Source organism: Corvus kubaryi, unplaced genomic scaffold (genome assembly GCF_017639235.1).
Source record: "Corvus kubaryi isolate FWS band 111438036 unplaced genomic scaffold, C.kubaryi_AGA036_p1.0 37394, whole genome shotgun sequence".
Classification (NCBI taxonomy): domain Eukaryota; kingdom Metazoa; phylum Chordata; class Aves; order Passeriformes; family Corvidae; genus Corvus; species Corvus kubaryi.
The window spans coordinates 2,584,899-2,612,531 of record NW_024581133.1 but is presented as its reverse complement, the minus strand read 5'-3'; the positions used below and the strand labels follow the sequence as shown (position 1 = coordinate 2,612,531).

The following is a 27,633-nucleotide window of genomic DNA, read 5'->3' as shown; positions in this document are numbered from 1 at the left end:
ATTCAATTCACAGAGTCTGGTACATGGAACAGTAACTTCAAAAGCTCTCACAGCTTAATGCACTCGTTGTACAGTGACTTTTAGAACAGATTATCTGTGAAGGCTCTCTATTCCTTATGCAAAAAAAAAAGGAATTTCCAAAAGAAGCCCTTCCTTAAAAATACGTATTCTGTCAATTATCAATCCCAAATTATAGATTTATCAGTTATAACAGAACTAACAAATAGACTGGTTCTTATCTTCCTTTTCTTAATGGCTAAAGAATCTTCTTATTAACATCAGTGACAACAGCTTTAACTGTGGTCATTGGTGCTATTTGTTTTACCATGTCTTATACACAACTGAAATGCAACTATTTCTTTTATACTTTTATACTTTTAAAGCACATTTTAAAAGTCATCCAAAGTTTAGCTTCCCTCCTCAAAAAATATCTCAGCAAATTATTTTATAATACAGTTTGTCAGTGTCTGATCATCTCTTCAACTACTTTTTTGGCACCAACTAAAACTTGTAAGAAATTATTTTTTATAGAATCATGATGCCAACGGATGTTCAAAGTACTTTTGCATATTGATCAAATGTTCTGTGGCAAGAAGTTCCACGCTGCATTTTTCAAAGCTTTCTTCTAGACTTTGTGACCCACATTCTGTCCTTTCACACAGCGCCCTATGTTGGGTATAAATGCAGTGAATCTTTATGCTTGCTCATCATTTACTCTTATCAAAGAAAAATGTACTGTCTTCCCATAAAAACTCAAATCAAACCCTACCTCTACATATTCCTGAACATACAAAATCCAGAATTAAAGCAGAACTTAGATTTCCCCTGTTCAATTTCCATACGTTTCAGAGATAATTTCAAGCTGTAAACTGGCAGTACAACCTAAATGTTGGGGTTTGACTCAAGCCTGTTCTTAAACTTTACACTGACATACATGCTGCTATTCAGCATTTCTAATATTACTTCCAGGCCTCCAACTACTAGCTTGGATGTTCTCTAAATCCTAGAAAATACACATCTATTGCCATATATACATATAAACATGTGGCCATGCTGGTTGCTTTCCATTATTTGTCATTATTCAGCTTTAATTAGAAACAGTCTATCGTATTAACTGGGAATATTCTTTTTCTGAAAAATAGACTTATTTCCTCTAACAAAATATAATCCAAAACAAATTTAATAGAACTCAATCTTCTATATAATCTTCTATATAAGGACACAGTCCTTTCAGTTCCATTAAGCTCAGCAGGAGTTCTGCTCCTGCAGATGGAAGTGTCTGGTTCTGGAAAGAAAAATTATACAAAGAGTAGCACCTAGCCAGGTGTTAAAGACACAATTGGTCAGAAGTGGAAGAAAGCACATATTTAGATGAAGGTTTCATTAGAGTTTGACATAAGCCATGTGTTACCTTTGTAGCCAGCCGACACTCCATTACCCTAATATTGTAATGAGAAGTTGCTGCTTTATTCATTTCAACACAACTGTTAGCAATAACAAACGTTGCTCCACTTGGAAGTCTAACATCAGTTGCCCTCAGTGGACTGAACTCTATCAACTTGGCCTATTGAAAGAAAAATGAATGGTTAGTTTTAATTTACTACTAGCTAACAGTGCACTTAGTTCTATAAATCAAATGCAAATTTGCATGTTTTTTCTCTTGAAAACCCAGGGACAGTTCAGGAAGGAAAACTGACATGAAACAGCAAGAAAAGAGGTTTAACCTCATTGGTCAAGTTACACATACATTTCAAACCTTTCCCTGTAGCTGGATTTTAAAATGTTTCCATTAAGTCTTTGGGTTTTTTCAGCATTTCACAGAACTCCACCCAACCTATTTTTCTTGCCTGTTTAAGACAACAGCTTCACTTTGATCTGCAGAGAAGTACCAGGCCTGGCTGAAGCTAATGTGTGTGCCACTAGAAAAAAGGGGCTTCGCATTCCCTGCCCCTTCATCAATGTCCATCTCCCCCTCAGTCTTCTGGTTTTGCAGTACAGCAAGATTCACTGAGGTACAGTATAGTACCAACATTTTAGGACTCATTTGAGACAGTGATCATGGTACAATCAAACAAAGAAACTAAATAAAACTATATATAAGGATGTAGTTGCTGCTTCCTCCTTTCTGACATAAGAGACTGCCTTGCCTCACGCATGCTTACACAAGCTGTGTATGATGTTCCCAGCATTTGTGACCTTTACATGGAATAAGTTAGGCATCCATTAATTAAATAATTCAGGATGTAATGTAATCAAAAGATTAAATTCACATCTGGTTTTTCACTGGGATAAGTTGTAAATCATGTGCCCTGCTTTGGCTTCTTAGAATAGACTGTAACACTGCAAGCAGGGACGTCTTACTGGTTTTGGCATTGTTCACCCCCAGAGAGTTCCTTGAGCAGCTAGAGTGCTAAATAAACAATGACAAATCTCCTTGTACATTATGTACAGCATGTGTGTTACTCCCTGCCATTGAGATTCTGGACCCCATCACAGAATTACTATCAAGACAGACAGACTTGCTTACATTTAAATATACCCTTTAAGATCTGCTACATTAGACTAGAACGTACCACTAAGCTGGTCTAGTGTCCTGACTCTGACAGTAGCCATAAATGGCTATTTAGGGGGAATATAAAAATAGAACATGTACAAAGCAATCTTTTCTTGGGGTATATTTTTCCAGATTCCCATAAGCAAAGATCACAATGGTTATACTTACACTGGAAGAAACATCTGACTATATGTTGAATAGCCACATATAGGTTAATACTCTATTAGTGTATCCAAAAAGGTCTTTTTTGAGTCCTTTTAAAACTTCTGCCTTCCACAATGTACGGTATTTCTCAATTTAACAATGAATGTCTTGGAAAAAAACCCAAACATCCTTGTTTGTTTTTTACAAGCTGCTTGCTAATGTCATTGTGTTTCTATTAGTTCTTCAGTTATGAAAAAGATTGAATTCTCCATTTACCTTCTCTTTACTCCTTTAGGGAATTTATAAAGCTTCAAAGTATCGCCCTCAAAGCTTGTTTTCCAAGCTGAAAAGTTTTAAATTATTCAGTCAATGCTCATATAAAAAAAATAGCTTTTATAAACCTCAGTGTCCTGTACTGTACTTTTCTTGTCTTTTTGAGGTGGGAGGCTAGAGCTGCATTCAGCTGCAAGTACACTGAAGCAAGGGTATTTTCTGGTTTGTTCACAATTTCTTTTCTCATCTTTTTCAATATTTTCTTTGTCTTTTTGGTTACCACAGCTATATATCAGAAAGGCTTCCACTTACATGATCATCTCTGTGTATGGCAGGAAAATATGCTGCTTCCTTTTTTCCTGATTCATGTAGCTGTGTTTTTACTACTAACAGTATAAACATGAAGGAAAGGTGTAGAGTAGGTACAAGTGATGTGAAATTGCAAATACATGTGTCTCATGATGGCATTAAATGTTTGGTGTAATTCTAAGAAATAGTTTTTGTCTGAGTAAGCTCATCGAAAAGGAACAAAAGCTGTAGAGATATAATGCCACAATTATAAGGAAAGTAAAGGTTGTCATGAAACACTACATTAATTCCAATGAAAGTATTTTGACAGGTCTGAGGTTTGAACAGTTGCAGTCCTGTGCACCTTCTGGGACAGTGGATGAACCTCACTGTAAATTCCACTGCAAGCACTCATGCATAACTTGGCAGGTCCTGTTTATCACAGCTAGTTCACCTTCTGTCACCACGTTTAAGACTGCTAAATGCCTTCTACATCAAAATCCAGCCACAGAATTGTCTGGAATTAGCAAAACTGGTGAAAAAACAAGTCTCCATTGTCTTTGTAACTGAACCTGGCAAAACTTCCTAGAACTGTTTGGTTATAAGAAGTTTCAAGAAAGCATTTTTGTAATAATTATCCCATTTGCACTGAATACAAGGCATGCCGACCATTCAGCTTTCATTATATGGGAAACATTCTAAGTTCAGCATGAATTAGTCAAATAGTGGAACCTGGTGCTCTTCTAGAGTACATCTTTTCCCACATCTTTTCCTTCCTCCTTGCTATTTCTAATTTTCCTCATCTTATTCATTCAAACTTCTCCTACTCGATTGTACCCAAGTTCATAAATTTAATTCCTGATTCATTTGTTGTGTACTAATGGTGCTTATACTGCTTACTAAGGAGTTCCAGTTTCTTGTCTTGTTTTTCTGCTCGATACCAATGAAGGCATTTTTTGCTTGCATAAATTAACATTACATTGTTAGTTTAGATTACAAAGATCCACATACAGTTCCTTCCTCTGCCAAAAAAGAGATTGACTGGTCCATTCCTCCACCTTCTGTGCCAATGTAACGTTCGCTCTTTGTGCAAATTTCTGCGAGTTCCACCTGGAAAAATATTAATATGTGAACCTTCAGCCATGGTTAAGAATGGTAATTTCATTCTGTTTACATATGAATTAGTGGTGAAAAAAATGAAATAATGACAAGAGTTCTGAAACCATTATCTCTTACACATCAAACAGTGTAAGCTGGTATCAACCAAGACGCCACGTGGCCCCTTTTCCCTTTTGTTCTGAAGCAAAAAAGAACCAACTACTCAGCCTCGAGAGGACCCACCATAGCCAAATGCTTTCCAGAGTATTCTTGTTAAGACACTTAACTGTTGTTTAGTGTCCTCCCACCTTCCTTGTGAACTTCAAACCCTTCCATCCCAATAGCCAATATTTTGTTGATTTAATTAGTTCAATCCATCTACATGTGAATCTCAGTAGCTTAGTGAAAAACGGCAAGTTATTACTCCATAGTGTTTTAATGTACCAACTCCATAATCAGAAATTACTCCAAAACTGTTTCCCACTGTAGATATTCAAGTCAGTGATGCTTGTCATTTCTCCTTGATATACTGTACTCTGTTTATCTGAACTAATTCATAACTATATGGGATGTGCATTCCTTTGTGACATTTTAGGCATATCTTTGTGCATTCTAATACCTGCAGGTCAGAGGATATTATGGGAGGGTGGAATATCACTGTCATAACTGTCAAAAATAATAACTAACAGTAAAACTTTCAGCTATCCGGCCAAGTCAAAACAAAACACAAGAGAAGCCTCGGAAAATGGTCAAAGAACACAGACTAGTCAAAAAGAAGTGGGTCAAAAGGAAAGTATTTGTGTCCACCTGTTATGACCCCTACCAGTTTGTTTTTCTAAGCACAAGGTAACCAGAGGGAAGACGGGAAAAGAACTTTAGAAAAGCCACAGGCTGTTTTCCAGTCTGGTGGCAAAGTCAGATTCAGATTCCACACTAAGGATGTAGCATTATGGGGCTGAAACAAGCTAACCAACGAGACAGGGACATTAGCCAGCACACAGCTGTAAAAGGCAGCAGATAGAGGCAGTAAATCACAATGCTGAGAGAGGTATGTGCAGGGTGCCTGCCTGCTTGCTTGCTCAAGTTCTGTAATGGCCCCACTGACACAGCTGTAAAATTGGTGCTTAGATGAATGTAATCAGGCTGAACTGTTTGCAAATGCACAACCAACCAATTTACTCAGCTCACAATGCAGTTATGGCCAATAAGCCTTAGGCTGATAAGCACAAGTTATCAAAGGAACATTAACAAGGTTACTCTAAAACTATGCAGAGTGGACCTCTTTGAATCAAACATGGTAAATGACCTCTTATTAGAAAAAGACCACTAATGAGAGAACATCGAAAGTACAATCAGCAAAAAGAGTCTCCTTTTCAGCACTGCCTTTCCTTTGTGTATGTTAAAGCTGAGCTGAAATAACGTTTCTTTTATTTTTCTTGAGAAAGTATAGAAACTTCATGCATTTTGGTGCTCTTTCTTTTCAACAAAAACCATCTCCCAGGTTCATCAAAATTTGTTTTTCCTCCCTGTCCCATGTCCACTCAACTCCCATTTCCGGTTTGAAGCTCAGATCTCTTCATCCCATCAATGAAAGTTTAACTTCTAGTTACCATATCTCCCTGCTCCACTATGAGCCAAAAATAATTCTGAATGAAATGCTAATGAATGTAATGATGCTTTTTTCCCATTTAATGCTAAAATACTCAGCAACAACTCCACAGAAGATAACAAACCTCCACACACAGCAGTCTCTAGATGCTCCCTCCTTTCTACATATGAAGGCGTGCCTATTTACAAACAACTGTTGCTGGCACGTGGGAATGCCTGCATGTTTCAGCTGAACCCGCCTTTTGTCCCTCTGAGAACTCAGTAATACTACATCCCTAATTTTTGCTGCCACTGGCAGGAGCTTTCAGACTGGAGCTTATGAGTGTTACTCACTGGATGAGAAGACCATGCCGGCAGATAGGTCATGCACACTCAAGTAGGAGCTGTGGCTGTGCAAACCTGGCCTGAAGTACAGCTCCTGAGGTACTCACAACATATATTCCATTCTTGGGCACAGCTGCCTGAGGTATTACTTCATTTGCAACTGCCAGATAAAGCTTGGCAAAGTCAGAAATTAAGCATGTCACTCTTCACTTAGTCTGGCTGCATCTCTAGCTCCACATACACATCAGCTACCACTCGATTGCTTAAATTGTTTAGACTTTATGAGCCTGAGCTTATTAAATAAATATCAGAAGTCTTGCAGAGGAGGAATGTTAGCAATTAGGACAGTGCCACTCCCCTGTCCCTTTACAAGGTCTAGTGAACTGTGCCTGGATGAGCGCCGGGCCTCGCTCGGTGCCGGCTCTCCAGCTGCCCAGCTGCGTATGCCAGGCGAGCAGCGCTGCTCCAGCTTGAGCAACTTCTGTTTTGAAACTTAGCAAAGATTGGCAGGACCACCAAGTTGTAACTGGCAAGGGTTGCAAAGAACCCTCTCCACAAGACAGCCCAAGGCATCCCTGAAATATTGTTTGGTTTCTAATTTAAACAGGCCCTTGCTGACACAGGCTGGCCTTCTAATACTAGGATGAGAAGCATGTGAATGGAGAGGAAATTGTCGTCTGTATAGAGAGCAGTTTCTACTTACTATTGAGACAAATGGGCAAGTGTTTGCCTTCTTGCTAAAACAAGTGAAAGGGCAAAGTTTCATTGGAAACTAATGTGAAGACTAAACTGGAGAGCCTTGTGTACATATTTGATACTTGGAAAAGGATGGTCATATGAATGACTGAAACAGTGAACTGAATTTTAGGCGGTCTGGGCTCAATTTCTAGCTCCACATTAAGTTTCTTGTGAGACAGGGAAAGTCTCTTTAATTCATCATGGCTTCATTTCCTCAGTAAAATGAGTATCTTCCCCCTCTTTCTAATTAGTGATTGCTACTTGGGATTCTTACATGATAATGCTATAAATAGTGTGCCTTCATTACTAGAAAGTGAAAAAACCCACATGTTACTACGCAAGTTCTTAGAGTTTAGGCTTCCACAGAAAAGATCTCTAAGGAAAAAAGTCTGTGAGAACCATGTAATAAAAGGAAATAACTTTTGCCTATCTCAGAGCAATGCCTTGTTTCCATTCAACTTGCAACATTCAGAAGCTCTTTAGGGCAGGGACAGTCTGAATCATCTGCTATTAATATCTTCTCAGTGTATGCCTGACCTGTAAAAATACAGAGCTTCTTGGATCCAGATTTCACTGCACAATTTGGCAACATCTCAAATGTCTGTCTGAACAATAGCTAGGCAGGGAACACCTTGCTTCTGGAGGCACCACAGTTCCTGCAGAGAAGTAACTGAGAGCATTCTCACAGCCACATTTAGGGGGACTGCACCCCAGGCGACACCACGGCAGCACCTGTCAGGCTGGTAGGTCAGAGGGGGCTCGACACTCCTTGGTAGACTTTAAGATTCAATTGTTATGTGTATAAAATAAACAATGTTAGCCCTGGTGAGTTCTGCAGAAGTCCTAGAACAGACTTGCTCACTGTTCTAGGCGAAGGCAGATATTTGTTCCTCATGAAGCACCATGAGAAATACAGAGGAAGAATAAACCCCATCTGCACACAGACTCCACTTGCATCCCACACATTCTGATTCATATGAGAGATCACTTTGAGCCAGCCACAAAACATAGCTAGTTCTATGCACCCAAGCCTTATTAGCATGCTTTTCCATCCCTAAAGGAGTATTTCAGAAACAGTAGTAAATCACGATTTAAATCTTCATAGAATTTTACATAGTTTACTTTAAAAGCATTCCTATAAGGCTGCTGTTATCTTCAATTTAGAGACAGCACAGATACTTACATGATTTGTTCAAAGTCATGTGAATCAGTCACAAAGCTGAAATGAGAATTCAAAAACCTCCCTATTTCCAGTATTGTAGCTTATTTTGTAAAGAGTATGATCTCAGGGAAACGATTACAGGGTGCATTTAAAGTCTATTCATATGGTGGTAATGAAAAGTGGAACAGAAAGATACTAAAATCATATTTAAGATGGGTCTGAACAGTAGCATTATGACCCTGTAAAAAAATTCCTTAGACAAATTAAAAATTTCCTTAGCTCACCTACTCTGAGATCTACATACTGCCCTCTGAATTTCTGTATTATTGTTTCAGGAAGTTGTTCCAACAGGACTAACTAGACCAGGTGAACAATAACTATCATGTAGACAATAAGTCCTAGGCTGTCATCTATGCTATTAAACAAGCAAAGTGATATATTTAACATAGTAATTCAAAAAGCTCAAATATCAGGAGATGTTTCCTTTCATCTCATCCCCCTGCAAAAAAACCCCAAAGAACCCAACAACCTAACCAAGAAGGGAAGTGCCTAGAATCACAGAATCACAGAATATCCTGATGTGGAAGGGACCCCCAAGGATCTTTGAGTCTCTCTCCTGGCCCTGCCCAGGACAAGCCCCAAAATGCTGCCATGTGCCTGAGCACGTGCCCATGAGTAAGTAAGGGACTGTCAGCTAGATAAAATTCATTAAAATACTTGAGTCAGAATAAAAATGTAGAATATATGACGATAAAAGCAGTCTCTGTGGATCAAACCAATGCCACTTCTAGTCCTGCATCTTGTAACTGAAAGTGAGCTCTTAGTATGGACCAGAGGCCAAGTAAAGATCATATTTCCCCAGGACTTTATATTTTTATAGAGAATTCCCTAGACTGAATGTCAGTTCTGCACCCTTAGTTACCAACAACAGATTTCTTACATATTAATTTGTCCAGGTTCCCTTTTAACTCATGCATAATTTTAACATGTAGATCATCCTGGAACAAGGACTTCCACACCTTGTCAGGTGAAGAACTCTCACCTTTTGTTGATTATTATTGTGTACCTGACTAGCTTCATTTCATACCTGCTGGCTCTAAACACTTGAGGGGCAATAAACAATTGATTCCCATCCACTCCATCAATTACATTCATCATTTGATGGATCTCTGTCACTTTCTCCTTTAAGTGATTATTTCCAGAGAGTCCTGACATACTTTTATGGTTGTCATTCTGTACCTTCAATCGGTCCATGTGGCTTTTTCCTGAATCTTTTTCAGTTTAACTATCTTGGTTGGTAAGAAAGAAGAGAGGCAGACTTACAGCTTTTCTTAGACACCTTAGAGAAAATGTCACTGTATCATTTGCAATTTTAATGTGACAAATGAGCCACATAAAACGTGTGTTAATTGGTGTTGACATAAGCACATTGTAATGCAACCTCAAGCAGTTCAGCACTACCATTCCACCTCCTTCCCTGAGGTTACTGTCCGGACATCAGGAGAGATTATGTGACCGTGTCTGCCCCTCCTGTGCAAAGTCCCTTTGTTTAAACCTGGCAGTGACGTGGCTGACGAAAACTGCTCCCTTCTGCTGACTGTAGTGAAGTCACTAAGTGCGGGTAGCTGGGATGGAAGCTGAAAATACCTGAAGTTTTTCCAGCAATACCCCGCGCTGCTTCACACACTGGCTCTGTTCAGCCTCTGAACACGGGGGAGGGATGAGTGTAACGTGACAGCAGCAGTAGCTGTAGGTGAGTAAAACCTTGAAGTCTCCCTGGTGATCTGTCAAGAAACACTAAATATTGCAGCTTTTGAATGCCAGACCAAATATCATCCACGCAAACACTACTTTTATAGCTGTTGGCAAGTGTGCGTGCCAGGTTGGCTGTGCTTCCATGGGAGATGTTTAGAATCACTGAGTTTCACGATATATTAACATGGGATTTTTTGTTGTTTATCCAAAAAAAAAAAAAAAAAAGATACAACACAATAATTTAGAATATCCATAATTGAAACAATACAAAGCCACACCACTAGGAGTAGAATCTCAGCACATATAATTTACTAACAAACAATTAAGCATTAAGAAATTGATGCAAATTAATTACTTAAGGAAGCTGCTTTCAGGTTTTAGACAATATTAGCTGGAGCACTAGGAAAAATCTAAAAGTAACAGTTTTCAAAATGTATTTTTTTAGGCTGTTCCTTTTGCAAAGCTTAATCCTAAAGTCTGTCCAGAATGTATCTTACTGCAGAAGGTAACACCAGTTTGTCTAGCAGACAACTGGCCCCCCTGTGCAGACCTAGCCTTGCTTTTGATCTAAGACTCTACTAACTACCCCTGCTTTTTGTTTGAAACAATTTAAAGTTCTCCCTGATAAGGAGCAAGTCAATCTTGGGTTACAAAGAAAGAAATTACTACCACTTAAATCCATTTTATCTTTGAGTCACAAGATTTCCTATCCAGCGTGCAGAAAATCTAATCTGGGAAATCATATCAGTGGAGATATAATTTAGTCTGACAAAGAAAGGTTGTGATTTTTTATTATTACTTGCCTTATGTGTAGTTACTCTAGATGGAGAGATTTCTTGTAATAAGAACTCATCAGTAGCTCTGCATCATGTTACCTTGGTTTGGATTTTTAATGGAAAAAGTGAGTTTTCAGTAAAATGATACTTTTCACTAATATGTGCTTTTCTCTACTTGTTTATGTTTCAATATGAAACACCTCAAATTCAGGTTTAGATTTACTGAGTCTTTTTGGTCTTTCAAGTCAAAAAACTGATAAATTATAAACCACGCCATTCAGCTCACTTGATTCTCTGTTGCCCCATCATTTCTTTTACTTTCTATCATTTTGATGTTAGTGATAATGAGCATGAAGGCCTAAATGTAGAAAGGTATTTAGACATCCTAGGAATAACGAGAGTGAACAGATGATCACATACTTATTAAAAAACCCCTAAAAATAGAAACCTAGAGAATTATCTGAGTGAGAACAGATAAGGGAATTTCACCTTTAATAGTCCTCTTGCTCACAAAGAGGCCAAGGGCCAACTGCTCTGATTTTCACTCATGCAGTAATGGGTCTGGACAGTGTGTAAACTGTGACAGAATTTGTCCCTATATAACTGTCACTGTTAATATGTTCCAAACCAGTGATCAATCCCTTTCAATCTCACACAGCCCTTTAAAGAAGTAAACTTGTGTAAGAGTAAACCCCTTAAAAGAGTAAGACAATTAGTGAGTAGGAGACAGGGAAATATTTGTTAGTAAAACAGAATTAGTGTTGCTTAGTATTTTTTTGGAACAGCTCACCCTACATTACGCAGAAACTTGATATACACACATCCAGAATGACAGCAGCCAAAATAAAGCAATCTTCTCCATAAAATGATAGTATTAAATTACATCTGTCCCAGTGGTTTAATGTAGTTCATTTTGGCCAAAGTAAAGTGTGCTGGATTTTCTGTAGACTACAGTGCAGTAATAATGGTAACTAATCTTTAAAATTAAAAAAACCCCAGTTTTCTTCCTGTTTTAAATTTTATTGTTCGTGAATGGAAGCTCCATGAAGAAAATACATTTGTTAATATAAGTTACTTTTAGCACTGTCATTTTCAGTGCTCCAGAATTCTCTTCAGCATGCAAATTTAAGTAACTGGAGTATTTAAATATCTATTCAGTCAAAAGTGCTAGGCATACATTTACTCCCTCTATGGAAATCTAGTAATGGTTCCCCAATGAACATTCCTTAATGTTTCAGCAAGTTTAAGCTGAAAAGTCAGACTCAGTCTGCTGCTTTCCTTTACAACAAATAATGTTGGTGATTTAATGGCAAATATAATGTAGAGTTTCTGTTACATTCTACAGAGTTTGGTTCACAATACACAAGACTGAAAATGAAGAAGAAACATTTACAGATAAAGATGAGTGTTTTACAATAAGAAGGAAACATTCTCCATCATAGAACATATTTAAACTCTAGTTAAGCTGTCATACTGTTTTTCCAATCTGTGCACATTTTATATTTATGTATATAGGTATGAAAATAACTTCTGAAATATGAGGCACTATGTTTCATTTAGGAAGGTATAAAATGATGCCCAAATTTTTGAGGTTATTTTTACCACCAGGAATGCCTTTATTTTTAATATCTCGTCTTGACTAGGAATAGGTTGCTGAAAGTTACCATCTGCTTCCAGTTTGCACATAAAATCCCAATTAGCTGAACTTCATACATGTTTTGCAAGGTAATTATGCTTACTTTTTTCCAAAATGGGAAAATATTTGTCAGATAGTATCTGGATGTCCTCATAAGCACAGCAATCTTAGCTTGACTTTGTCTGCCCCCTAACATGCTCAAATAGAAGGTTATCAATTTGGTTGATGAGAGATTATGGCCTTTGATTACCACTGCTCTAAAGTACTCTGTTTCCCCTTGATTACAAACACACATAGTCAAGCTTAACAAGTTAAAGAACCCTGGTTTTTTAATTCCATAGGGAGAAAAGAACTTTAGCATTTCTCTGTATTCATAGTATTTAAAAATACAATATCTATGTGCCATTTTTCATGTGAACAATTTGGTTTCTCATATATGAAAACAGCCATATATGCTCAAATAACCTGAGCATGCATCTATCAAAGATTTTTTGATAGATCAATAAAATAAATTATAAAAAGAAATCTTTTTAAAAGAAAATAAAATCAGCCAAGTTATTCATTTCGAAGTCACACTATCAGTATGGGTCCTCACAGGTTTTCTTGCCAGACAGCTAGGGATTAGGAGTGGTAAAGGGTTCAACTCAAGCACTTTCCTTATTTTATAGAGGCTTCAGAAACAAAGTAGAAGGGATTCCAGTTGGCCTGTCTATTCTCCCACTGAAATCAGTGACATTAGCAGGTATAGTAACTGTTTAAATACTGCTTTAAAATGTTTGACACCCACACTCAAATTCATCTGAGCCATAGTTTGAGAAAATTGAAGCCCATGGACACTGTACCATTACATATTAGATTTAGGTCCTTTATTTACTCTGTCTGACTTAGCTTTTTCTCAATCTAGATAAAGGCAAATATGATTCCACTTCCTAAGCTCAACATGTCACATTAAATTAGATAAACCCTATTCACTTTTCATCTATTCTTCCCAATAAGTATGTGCACAGCTACCCAGCCTTGAGTAACAGAAAAGATGTTAAGGTGGCTGAATAGACCTTAGTTTCACAAGATCTAACATTTGGACAGCAGCATTATCATCACATCTTTCAAGTAAATCCAGTTACTCAAAGTCCTAAGTGATTTTCTTAATTAATTCCTACCACGAAACACAAAGCTGGGACAGTTTAGAGCATTATTATGTTTCCTTTACAAAAAGTATCTTTTCCTGATGAAAAGTTATAAAAAAGATTGATTTTATAACAGTGAAATAAAAATCACTTTAAAATCGAGAACTACTAATAGTGAGCACTGCTGCTGTTTGAGCGATGCCAACACAGCCTTAGACTGGTATCCTGTTTGGAGGAGAAAAATGGATTCTTTTTAAAGATCGCATTCTTCATTTTTCCATCTTGTTATTTGAATGCTATTGCACTGCTGCAACTGGTTAGCACTGCACATCTGGCTGAATTGTCTTGAACTGGTATTTTCCCTAACTATTGTGTATGTGTATGATGGGTTTTTTAAAAAAAATATTGTATGCACATTGAAACAATACCCTATTGCAGACTGCTACACACAATTAGTGAGAGCATTTTTTTTTTCTGATTTTGTTTTCAGTGTCAAAAAAGTGCTATTTTTAAAGTTAGCCACCATGAAATTCTAGCCATGCTTTTACAATGTTTTCTTATTCTGTGGGGGTTTGGGTCTTAATCTCCTAGGCCCGAACTTCACACTGGAAGTGTTATCTCATAAAAGCTCTAAATTTCAATGACTTTTACTCTACAGCAACTATTTTAAACTTACATTTATCAGGAAAAAGAGCATATAACTAAAATATTCTCATAAAAATAGTTTCACAGAAACAAAACAGATAAATGTTCCATTCAGTAAAAGGTCAATTTTTCATAACTTTGGCTACAGAAGCCATACGATTCAGCCAAATTTGATTCTAAAGCCAAACGTTTCCTGTCTTCCTGCTACAAACCATCATACGAAGATTTTGCAAAGTCCATCAGACTAATGAGGGGCAAAAAGTCAATCTTTTCTCATAAAATTACCATCATAACCAAATATTGTTACTTATAAATACTACAATTTACAACTTTCACAACTCTAAAGCATTTGGAAGAAAAAGATGGATGGGAGGGGTAAAGTGATATTTCTTGTTTAAAATAAACACATAAATATCCAGAGCCTTAAAAATGCAAGGTCCTGGTTTGCTTTCTAGTAGAAAGGATCTGGAAAGCCCCTACTTGTGCTCAGCTAAGAATTCCCCTGCCATGGGGGAGCTCCCTGCTGATGCAGAGCCAGCAGGACTGGATCCTGCACAGATCCCATCTGACACCAGCACAGGGTGCATTAGGAGCTGGCAAGAAGTGGCCAGAGCACGTTTTGTACTTCTGAGGGCTCACATGCCTAGATTGCTCTAATTTATACTCAGACTAGCCCTGCCTTCTATAAGGCAGTTCTGCAAGGCTAAGCATAAATCCAGTGCAACAGAGACTCTGGATTTAGCTAGATGTAAGAGGTCTCTAATGCTAAATCATACATTAGCCAAAAACACTGAACGAGTTTTTACTGTCCCGTAAGATTTGGGGAAACTACTTAAAGCCTGGACAACAGCAATCAGTTCAGAGCTGTCACCCTCTCTCCTAACCATGACAACCAGGTGCCTCAGTCTATGCAAGCACACAAAACCCTGGATATGTTCTTAACTGCTCCTATGTTGGCTACGGAGAATTCTCATCTGTACATTAATTGCTCATTTTTCATCACAAGTGTAAAATATTTGGCTGCCAACAGCAGGGTTTCCTGACAAAAATGTGCAATTGTGTCTCTTGTGTTTGTCCAACTGTATTTCAGACACAAGCTTAACTTTCAGCACATTTTTCAACTAGCAAGAAGAGGATTGAACTGACACATGAGGAGAAGGAAAGACATTCAGTGGAGTCTCTGTCTTCCTTCTGCTCTTCCATAATTTCCTATGAAAATGAGAGAAGGAGTTTTGCACCTTTCTTTACAAGTCTGGCATAATGCTGGCCTGTACTCCCAAGCCACGTGTAAATTCAGCTCAAGACACACACTGTATCATTTATTCTCTGAAGAACACTGTGCAGTACTGCAATAATGAAAACCTGGCTTCTGGTTTTCCAGATACAGATTTTTAATACCTAGTAAAATCTGGGCTTTCTGACCTCTGTCAGTTTTATGGATTGTGCAGATAGATACCCAATTTCTGAACATGTGCACTCCAGTGATTTTGATCAGTAGTTTCCAAGCTCAGCTCTTGAGGTGACCACCATCAGAGACGGTGCTGACACGTGGTAGGACCATCAATGCAAAACCAGAAGCTTCTTGCCAGGCCAGGTACAAGTTCTGTCACTGCCAACCCTTTAATTGCAAAGTCTGATTCATCCCAGAAGGATCCTCAATTCCATGTTTTCATCTACCACTGCTCTACGTGTCTCACCTCACAAACCAGACCCTCTGCTGTGATGTCCAATCCCTTACTGACCTTTTGATCACACACCAACACAAGTCAGGGTGACAGCAACTGTAGCCACATCCTCTTACATAAAAAGCTTCCCTGCCTCACCAACCCTGCTTCTTTCTGCCTGAACCCTGCCTGATACTCCTGAAGCCAGCCCTGGGAGCTGGGCAATGTGGGGTGGTGCACTCACTGCTGAGAGGATTCCTGCAACTGCAGCTACATAGAGAAGTAAACCTCAACAGATCAGCAAAAACCTTCTGGGTGGATCTGTTCACCTCACGGCTCAGAGAAGTGCTTGTTACAAGCAGAGTTAACAGCTGCCATCATCACATGCCACTTTCAGTTGGCTTTGTACCACAATTTGGGAATGTCTGTCTTAGACAATAGGCACAAATATGTGTAACAGTCACATTTAGATCTGTTCTCTTCCGGACAATGTTCTAATTTAAGATCCTAGTTTCACTTAACCAGGCATTTTTAATGGAGAGAACTTCATTCCCATATGGCACCTTCAAGGACCACGACTCCTCCAGAAATCCGTATTACACAAGCCAAACAGTACTAACAGTTGTACTGCTAACAGTTCACATACTTGGGGTTTGTTTTTAGACTAATGTTTGTTTAAAAGTGAGGAATACATTTTGGATTGTAAATATATTCATTCCAAAAAAACTGTGAAGAGAATAAGGAGAGTCAGATGGAAGAATTTTACCTCTCTTTGTGCCGATTATATAATTTATCAAGAAACTGTTCCACAGGCTTCCAACAGATGCTCTGCTGTTAAAGCCATGAAAAGTCATTCAGGGAGAGAGTAAAGGCCTCGGGGGTGTGGTCCACATGCTTCAGCACATATATCCTCAGTCCTGGCCTGCAGATAGCACATCTGGTCCAGGCATGGACCTGATGGTTGGCCAAAATACAGGCTTACAATAATGCTCCTTTTTTCAGCTTTAATGTAAGCCTGTTTTCTTGCCAAATTCAAATCCTGCCAAAATTTGGCCAAAGATGTTTGCTCAATTGTGCAATATCTTAAGTTTATATCCAACAACTCTTTGCAAAAACAATTGTATCGTGTTTTTAACATTTACAGGCATTAACAATATTTAATTTTAAGTAGAATTTTACTGCTGACACTCCCGTGTTTTACAGTAAATTACCTTAGAGAGGGTTTTTCCATTAGCTCTGAGTGTCACGAGTCCTGCACAGCACACCAAAGCACTGGAGCTAGAGAGACCAGAACTTGGAGGGATGGTTCCATCTAGCAGACAATTCATTCCAGTTGGGTTATTAAGACCAAAATGTTCCTAACAATGAAAAAATAAACAATCTCAGTTTCAAGTACAGACAGGCTCAGGCTTGCAATTATCTGATACTTAGAAAGAGAATCCTTCTGCTGAGTTGCTGGAACCAAGGACCTGCTTCTGGTATCTCCAAAATAAAGCAAAAGCAAATTTTTCATTCTGTTCCTTAAGAACAAAGCCAATGGTAAGACTTCAGCCAAAGGTATGTCTGCAATTCCTGTACACAAACATATAACTACCCCGAGCAGAACTCAGTATGGGCTGCACGCCCAAGAATTTACCAAGCTTCGTGGGTGGGTTTTGCAGCAACTGGTTCTGCTTTGAGCTGCCGTGGTGACAGCGCGAAGTTATCAATCATTTCCTACCCTACTTTTGTCCTGTTCTCGACAGCTCTTCACTTCAGGCACCACCAAGAGCTCAAGGTCCACTTTATGCTTCACTTCCAGCGCTGGCACGTGCTATTAGGGAGCCACATGACACTGAGGGGGAACCAGTAGCCATGCAGCTGTTTTCAAAGCCAGATAATCGTGTCCTGAAGCACCCACAGGACTGACACTGGGAAAACCACAATGGTACTTGAAGAACTCTGTGCTTTAGGGTCACAAAGACACACCTACCAGCGGGGACGGTCTCTGGCATGCTATTTTTTGAATGAAGTTTAAAATACTCTATCATACATGGTAGATATCACAGGTAATACATTTAATCCAGAAGTCATAAATCCTCATGTACATACTCTTTTTAGTTATTCTTAAGTTACTTTGTCTTTTTTATTTATAATCACTTTTATATAAATTTCTCTCTGCTGTTAGTTTGAAGCAAACATGCAGTACTTATTAAAAAATCATTTAATGTATGGGGGGGTATAGGAATAGCTAACTTCTGATGCAATTTATATGTCAATAAACTATGTTACAGTGTCAATAACCAGAAAAAAATAGCAGTATTTTCATAAAGAAATGTCCACCTTCAAAAGATTTCTACTACTGGAACAACTTAAACCATAAATACCAATGGTAGAGATCAGCAAACACAAAGAGCCTCCTTTAAAGTCTTCTACCATCACTTCAAATTATATTTTGAATTTCCTGTTTTACAAGTAAAGGAAATGAATATCTAGAATACTACTGCTGCCCATGCCCCTTCATGACGAACACTAGACAGGCTTGTTCATAAACAGAAAATGCTTGAGTAACCAGAAACTGATCCACAGTTTCTGGATTGTCTTGAATGTGAATCAGGTTTGCAGACTTATCACGCGATGTTTAAATAGAAAACGTACTTCAGTTTCAAAAACGAAAATGGACTTTGCCAAGTTCTGCAACAGTTCTGTCCCAAAAGGATAGCACATTCAACTTAATACAAACAGATTATCCCACTGGACCCTCTGAGTACTTGTATTTCAGAGTTTCTTAAGTCTGTAACATTTATGCTTATTTTCTGCCAGCACTAGAGTCTGCAAACCTGCTTTGCAAATTAACCTGCAAGTATGAAAGCTTGTCCTTAGGAAACAAATCTCAGTAGCAGACTGCAAAATAAATAAAGTCAATTGGTCATGCTAGCCTTAATATAAGAAAGAATATATTGTAAAGAAAACTAATCTATATCTCTACAGTCAATGCAATTTAAATGCCTGTGTTACTGAGCAATGCAAAATTGGAAATACTCATGTTACTGCACACATAAGTAATTTATCGGGGTCTATACACAGGAGCAGGGGGCTGTTTAGGACCCGTGAATTGTAATAAAGTGATTTGTGGCACTGATTGCTCTGAATATTGTATTTTGAAGACTCCAGTGGCAGGTCTGAGGTAGGCTTTCTGGTTGTCTGCAGTCCTTATCTGTTGGATCATCCTGTGGGGTGATCTAGATGGCCTATCCTGAGGCAAACTTCATGTGCTTTAAACAGCACATTTACCCATAATTTGGGTGGCTGTGGCAACCTGTTCCTGACCTGCTGTCACTGTTTATCCCATCTGCCCTTCCAGAAATATCACTGGATTGACATCGAAGAAGTCACCTTCTTTTTTTTTTTCCCCTCAAAGGACCATGAATTCTGTGAATTCTGTGAATTCTGTGACTCAGCTGCAAACAGCAGGTGAGATTTCCAGGAGCCTCGATGGTGAGTTGAGGCTGCCTCCCAGGGCAGCACTGATGACCAGCACTTGCTTTCACACTTCAGGTCAGTCTGGAGACAGGGGAGCTCCCAAGGGAGATAAAGCTCGAGTAGGCAGACAAGAAAATGTCTGTGTGTTCATGCTCCTGCCTTTACCATAAGTGTGCCCTTTCCTTCATAGCTGCACTTTTAACTGAGGACATTCTGAAAATCCCATTCAAATTCCAAACACTGGGAACCAGGATGAGTAATGGTTCCTAATGGATTATTTCTTCTGTATGCTGTTTACTTGGCTTTTACATTTTCTGTTGCCTACTGCATGAGTCAGCTTCACTCAGCTGTTGTGCACAAATTATAGGTTTTCAGCATTAATGGAAGTTCATGTTTTTAAATGTTTCCATAGAAAGAAAAGGACTAAGATACGATCTTTATGTCCTGAAAAACAAACCTCCAAACCTTTATCAAAGTAAATTTTAATTAGATAATTCCATTGGAAAGCATTCCTTTTGACTTCAAAATGCAGAAATGTCATTCTGATAATGTTTGATCATGATTTTCCTAAGTAATTATTTGCTATTGTAATTTGTTTAATAGAGATGAAAATAGTGCTCTGGAAATATTTTAAAGCAAACCCACTCATACCTCCTCTTCCAAGTTTTAACATTCAAATACTTGACTATGTGTATAAAAAAAGCTATAGAATGCAGGGAAACATTTTGAGGGTAAATAGGTATTCTTGTTGTATTTTACTTCTACGGTAATTTCGTAAGTTAAATGGATTTGGCTTACCTGAATGCCCTTCAGTCCACACAGGAAGTAGTTATGCCACTGAGGTTTGGTTTTGTTAATCTGAATGTTATTAACACTAGTAGTGAAATCCCTGCAAAAACAGAAAAACCTTAAGGCTTTAATTTGTATTAAATTAAGTTTGAAAAAACGTGGCTTGTTACTGCCACCTGCTGTATGGACAAAACCGGTTTGATGGTTTTCAGTGCAACGTTCATGGGTTGGTTTTTTGTTTGATCTTTTTACATGTCTTCTTTATTAATCATTTCTATATGGTTATTTTAGATGAAAGCATAAGAATTCTTGATTAAGTATAAATAATATATTAAATAAATCCAGAAATTAAGCTGCCTTTGACATCCTTAATTAAGGTAGGATGCCTTCCATCATGTATGTGTATGCTATCATGATTTCATAGAAGTGAAAATCTAAATAATCACATCTGTCAGACCTTGACTAGAGACAGATAAACTTCAGGCTCTCTGGTAATTCCTGCTCAGGATTTCATCTCCATCTTTGCTCTGAATGGCACTTCACTAAAACAGGCCTAATGCTGCAGAATTACGTATGTTACAAGATAAAATTATTTAGTTTAAATATTTTATATGCTTCCTCCAGGATAATTCCTACTCCATCTTCCTTTCAAAATAATAAAAACAGTGAGCTTGAATGTTCCCAAAGAACAGATAGGTGCTGTCCAAATGGGCATGGAGTGACACGCAGAGGCCTCAGAGAGGTGCGTCAGTCCCCAGCGCGTGCAACTTGTTTGGCTGCCTGTACCCTTGAACACCCAGTAACTTTATCAGCAGGTGCCCAACACAGAAACAGCAAAGGCCCAGAGAATGTCAAGAAATCTAACAAAAAAATATTCAAAAGTTGAAGACTAAAATGTGCTTTACAAAGCAAGGTCTGCTAAAGAATATGAACAGAGGCAGATGAATTCCTGGAAATATTTAACAGGACTAAAACCAGTTTCAAGAAATAATACTTCAAGGGACAGTGTGCAACTCTTAAGAGGATGGATTTTTTCCTTCTTACACTGGTCCCAGTAAACTACATAGATTATTGATTTGCTGGGTTTATTTTTGTCCAAAAGGACATCACTAATTAATACCTGTAATGGATACCAGTGAAAAGATGTTTTTGTCAGCTATTCTGTTACCTATGGAGAAAAGGTTATACAAATAAAAAACATCTTTACTATGATATAATTGTCTTCAGACAATGTCTAAAAAGCTCACTTTATTCTGGTGCACCTGAAGGCTGCAATTCTTGTGTCATGCAACTCCCAAAGCAACAACCAGTGTTTAAGTGGCCTCACAATTCATCTGGTCCATTGCTTGCCCCACTGTAGTGGGGTATTCCACTCGTACTTCCAGCCTACAACCTAGTCCTAGCTCAGTGGCACATGACAGATCTTGCACCTTGAGTATCAACTCAGAATTCCCATTTTGCCAGTCATACATTCAATTTCAACCTTAATTACAGTGCAAAGCCATCAGATTGGTGTACAGTTTAACATGTAAACTGCTATCTTAGTGCCACATACAGGGTTTTATCAACAATGCAGCAGCAAAGAATTGCACAAAGCTAGTGTCACAAATTACTAGGTTTTGTAGAGGAACACAAAAGATATGAAAGGGAGTACTGAGATTGGAGTACAAGGAAAGTTTGAGAATGGCTGTAAATTCTTCCAGCTTGAGATTCATGTGTATTTAGAATAATCTCCAAGAGAATAAAACATCAACTTGCTTATGGTTTTTGAATAAAATTTAAAAACCCTGAAGTATTTGTAGAATAGAAGATACTTGTCAAACGCAATGAAGATTAAAAAATTCTCTGCGTTTATGCTTGTTTCCTACAATAATCCTAAATTATTCTTGTAAAAACCAAGGTTGATGGAAAGCAATGTGTAGAAGTGATTAACAGAAAAGGAATCTTAAGTCCTCTTTGTCTCAAAGAAGAGTTCTAAAATATTTTATCTTCACAATTCTTTTTATCCTCTCAGACAGTAAAATTTCAATGAACAAGAAGACATGTATGATGACTATATTTGCTGGTTCTCAAGATAAATTAAAATAATGACTTCCTAAAATACATTTTGCTCTTTTCTTGCAATCTTCTCACATAGAAAATGGAAGAAAAAAATGGCTTTGATTTTGGCAGGTTTCATATGGACATAATTCACACAAACACAGAATGTGGGACTGTAAAGATCCCCAGAATCCTTAAGTCTATTTTTTGTTATCACATTCAGTTTTTAAATACCCAAGCTTTATCTTAAATCAGTAAATCTTCAGGCTTGCCTTTGAACCGTCTATGGAAAAGTAGGCAGTTCAATATAAGAACTTTATAACAAAATAAAAGATTGGGAAAAACACACCCATGAAATAAAAATACTCTGATATTGTCTGTCCCAGCCTGTTTTAAAGAATGCTTGGGAAAGAATGCCACTTCTCCATAACCAGACATAAGCATTTCAATTTTTCTGTATAATTACAAGAGATGGGATTTTTAAGTATTGTGACTGAGGTGGTTTTTACTGCTTGTATAGTAAATAATCCTTATTTTTGGGAGACCAATTTGGCTCTTTCTCACAGAATCTTATTGTTTTGTCAGTCTGTTAGTTTAATTGTTTGAGTCCTCTGTACAAATACCCTGATTTAAAAACAAACAAACAAAACTTTCAGGTTCTGCCATGAGATGGAAACTGTTTGGTAATTACCATCCTCTGGTACTTCTGAAGGCATTTTGAGAAGTATAATGTCAGAGATTCTCTCTACACATACTTCTCAATTACAAAGATGTTTTGTGAAGGTGAGGTATCAGGAACTTCAAAAGAATGTAAGTTTTGAATACCTTTTTAGTCCCAATAACGTAAAAGGCATCAGATCAGTTGAGATAATTTATGATGAAAAACAAATAGGTGATTTTTCTAGCAACCTGTTCTCTGTCCTATTTCTACTAAAAGTTAACATGAACTAACAGGGTGGAGGAGTGCTACAGTACTGTTCCACAGTTTACCAGTTCACAAAACAAAAATGAAATAGGAAATAGTGATTGTACAGAGGATTCTGGTTAGTCCTTGCTCACCAAAGGCCTATATATATGCATTCACCACAGGCATAAATCTACCAGTGTAACAGGCTGGGAAAAAAAGACATACTGTCATCAGTTTTGTTATGTGGTGTAACATCCAACGTGTTGAAAAATATTTCTTTGTTATGAAATTATGGGCATGTTTTAGCTTTGTTTTTAAGCAACAGTGTCTCAACAAAACCAAGATGTTTAATGCTGTATTCTGAGACCTCTTCTTGGTTTATGGCTTAAAGCATATGATTTCAAACTGAAACCAGGGCAGATGTAAAAATATAGTGACTGTGTGTGCAATTTAAATTCAAAGGCTATAATTCTAGATTTGGTAGAACTGTCCTGAGAAGGCCATTTCAATTGCAATATAATGCAGCAAAGCTTGAAGACCAAGTGAAAATGTTTACCTTTTTATTACTGCTTTATTTAGTGTCCATTTTAACAACTTCTCCTAATCAAAACTTTTATAATTCTGAAGCTATTGCCTCTTGCAAAATGGTTTTGCAATACAGCTTAGGCCCTGGTGGGAGGTTGCTGTTGAATAAAGGGAAAAGTCCCACACACATCTCTCATTTTCTTTCCCCATTCACTGCTGCTTGTTCCCACTGTTTACCCCAAGTCAGCTTTAGTGCTGAGTGCATGGCAATTCACTAAAATGACAGAAAATTAACCAAGCAAAAAATGGGGGAATAGTGCACTCTACCTTAAGATCAAACAAGTACTCTACACCTGCTAAAAGGCAGAGGCTGAATTGATCTCAGAAGCAGGTACAGGGAGAAAAGCAGGTACTAGGGGTAAAATAAGCCAAGCTATCGGCTTTTGACAGTGGCAGACTCCTAATCCAGCCCAGCTATAATGTGAAAACATACTCTACAAAGTGAAAAATCTCTGAATGTTTACACTTAGCATGGAAGTACAAATTCCTTTCAACTGTCTTAGTCACAGGCAGCAGCTCAGAACATGTGTTTCTAACAAACTGAGCTTTAAGCAGGAATATGTACTCAAGTATTTTCCACTTTTGACAGTATGTTCCTGTCCCTGTTGCTGCCACACACTGTGCTTTCAGGGACTAATTTACCAATTAAACCAAGGGCTCAATAAAAATAGCTTAAACTAAGCTTTTGCTGATTCTGATTTTTGCAAAATGTCCACAAAAGCTCATGTGGCTGAGTGACCTGATCTGAACTGCCATGCAACTACACAAATGTCAGCCTGTTACAAAGAGGCAGAAAAACGTGGCTGAAGTTGAAAAGAGTGGCAGGATTATTTCCCTATGTTCAGCACTTGTGAGACCATAGTTGGAATACTGCATCCAGTTTTGGGGTTTCCCAATACATGAAAGACATTGGCAGGGAGTTCAGCAGAAGGCCAACAAGACATTTACAAGGGATCTTCAAAGGTCCATTCCAACCTAAATTGGTCTATAATTCTGTGAACAACAGCTGTGGAGGAAGTGGAAGTGAGGGAGTACAGATTTTTTGAGCCAGGATTGTTGCTAAAGCTGTTGTGTTGTGAAAACACAGGCCCTGGTTCTCCAGAGCAGGGGAGTGTTACCTTACCTATGCAGTAATCGATTACAAAACATTTCACTCCCTTCTCTGGGAGAAACTGAGCTGCTGCCAATTATGGGGATTGAGCTCAAAGAAGGGAAGACAGAATTGCACTTTCAGAAGGATTGAAAAATCAGAGGCCTTACAAGAGTAATATGAAAAAACAGGTGGGAGATAACAACTGCAAAGCTATTGCTCTAAACTAAAACACACAGCATGGAGTCAGTCTGTGGGATTCCATCTGCTGGTATAAATTGTTTTACACCATCGGACTCTGTATGGCAATGGAAGTTTGTCAGATCTCTGAAAAGGTAAACTGTATTGCAATTGCATGAAGAGGTTCATAAAAATTAGTGAATAAACGAAGTAATTACGTACAAGTACGAAGAATTGGTATTTGCCAGTTGCACAACTTGAGTTTGTACAGGTTCTACTGCAATCAGGATATCTTGTTCTATGGCCATCGGGAGCACAGCATAACCACAGTAGTCAATGTGTTCTCCTACCAAAGAAACCAAAGAAGAAAATACTTTGCAATAATTCTTTCTAGAATAGCTGTAACAGGGCTTCTATGGGGGTCCAGTGTTGTTTACTGGGTGAGACAATTTCTTGGTGCAGTTTCAACTCCTATTACTTAAAGTCTGCAGTACATTTCCTCCATATTACTTCACAAAACTCCTTTCTTTCTTTCTTTAGTGATTTTTATCTATTGCACCTGTTTATAAATGTCCATGTTTTCACACTGGCTTACAAAAAAATTTTTAAATCCCACCATGTAGATTACTGTCCAACAATGAGAACTGTCATGTACATACAATTTCTGGACTTTTTCCAAGAAGATAATAATTATATTTAAATAGCCATTAATACAGTTGCATACAACATATAGAGAAACAATCAAATAGAAAATGTGTGTAGTAAACATCCTCTCCCTTGGGAATAATTCCCAGTTACCATATGCTGTCTATTTAGTCTATACAAGATGTTCACACAACACTGAGATAAAAATTAACATTAACTGCACAATAGGCTAATTGACTTTTACAGCTCTGTTTTTCGGGGTCCTTTTCCTTACAACATCTTCAAATGTGTAGGATTATTTTATGAACATATGCAAGAAACTCAGCTCCAGGGAGAACACAATCCTTACACGGATAGAGAAATCTCAAAAATAAGGCTGCTACAGAAATACAAGTCCTAAACACAAAATAATTGTGACTCTCCAGTCTGCCAGTGAATCACACCCACTGTTTTAAGTTCTGTGGACACATATCTATGGAAGAGTAAAGAAGAGAAGATGGTAGAATCATTTCATGCTTTATCATACGCATTGCTGTGTGCCTGGTCATACTTGGTAACTTTAATCACAATAGAAGAGAAAAAAGTTTACTCATTTATTTTCTGGATGTGCTGGTTCATTAACTAACTTATATTTCCAAAGCCTTAAAAAAAACCATAAGCTAGCAAGTGACTCCAATTTTCAAAACCATCACTACTGTCTATAAATGTTTTTTTCCAAAGCTGATATCCATGCACAGTTGTTTATAACAGGATACAGTAAAATATGGTTTTCCATTTCTCACAAGAAACTTCTCTGAAAAAAATAAAATTAAGACCAGCATTATCTTCATTCTGTGTTGTAAACTACTAGACTTCCATGATGGCAGATTAAGTAAAATAACATAAGGTTAATTCTTCTCTTTTACCTATTAAGTTGACTCGTCCTGGTGCACGAGCATAAAACTTGGGAGCTGATCCAAACTTTGATATAAACATCTCCTTCAGTTTCTGCAATCTGAAAGGCAGGTTAGAAACATTTAAAAGAACTATATTTGCATAAAAGACAGGAAGTTTCAATGTTTCTTGAAGTGAATTCAATTCAGCTTCCTGAAGCATGTGGACTTTGCTACATCAGGAGTGACACTAAGCAGCTTATTTCTGCTCTTCACAAAACATTCAAGACGCTACTTAGATCTTGATTTTCATCAATTTTCATATTTGACACTACCCCATCTTTGTACAAACACATACACAGAGAACTAAAATTCCAAACCTCAGATTACCCCTGTGACTTATGACAGTATTTACTCCACAGGATTCCAGCAACAGTGCTTTAGGTTTTCCATTTAGAGGTGTCTGAAATGCTATTGAAAGTTCAACGCAAATAAACTTTGTCATACTGCTTTATTTCCTGCAACTGTAAAGGTACCAACCTTCTGCCTGATGTTTGCAAAGTTGGAATACTTTAGTGTGTCGTGCAGAACAGTAGGAAAACAATGGCTGAGAACAGATGAAACCATTATATTACTGAAGCATAGGAAATTTGACAGTAATTCATTCTGAAACTACCTTAAAGAAAAATTACAGTGTACTAACAAAAATGCAGTAACGGGAACCCTGATAAGGTTTCTACATTTAATCTAAAGCTAGAACTGGAAGCCTAGTTAATGCAAAGTGGAAGTAAGAAGACTCCAATGAGAACCAGATGTTAGAAAATTTCACAATTATTTAGTTTGTACTTCTTTGTAAAGGCTGTGTTACTGTTCAACTACATATATTCAAATGTTTTGTATGATTTCTTAAACGGAAAGCTACAAAATATGATTTGTTGTGATATTTTTCTTACAGAACTTTCAGTACGTTTCTATCTTTGTGCCCAGTTATAGAGCTGTATTAGGTCTATAATTTCCCCTTCTTCTGATCTCCTCTAGTATTGACTGGTATATCACTCTTCCAATTAGCAGAAGCAATTTCTGCCATTTCATTGTTCAATCCCTTCTCTAGATCACATTAATAATATTATAGTCCACGGGGGAATCTGCTGGCAGAATTCTAGGTGTTAACTTTATTCCTTTTTGTGTCAGTATTTAGAATGCTGCTTTGTTTCACAGATATTTTTATAGTAGTGTTGGTACCAAGAGACTAACAACAAACAAAGCAGTCA

The 27,633-nt window shown here is 37.7% G+C and overlaps 1 protein-coding gene across 2 annotated transcripts in view; it reads right to left on the bottom strand.

Annotated features, from left to right (window-relative positions):
• The window catches only part of GALK2 (galactokinase 2), a 46,991-nt gene that overhangs the window by 18,396 nt on the left and 962 nt on the right, over positions 1-27,633 (bottom strand). The window contains exons 2-7 of one of the 2 annotated variants that reach the window (XM_042039391.1): positions 26,396-26,484; positions 25,068-25,191; positions 20,053-20,143; positions 17,004-17,150; positions 4,271-4,369; positions 1,412-1,564 (exon numbers count right to left, since the gene is read on the bottom strand). In XM_042039391.1, coding sequence (XP_041895325.1) covers positions 1,412-1,564; positions 4,271-4,369; positions 17,004-17,150; positions 20,053-20,143; positions 25,068-25,191; positions 26,396-26,484 — 703 coding nt within the window. The remainder of the gene's footprint in view (positions 1-1,411; positions 1,565-4,270; positions 4,370-17,003; positions 17,151-20,052; positions 20,144-25,067; positions 25,192-26,395; positions 26,485-27,633) is intronic. The other variant, XM_042039392.1, reaches the window with a different exon arrangement.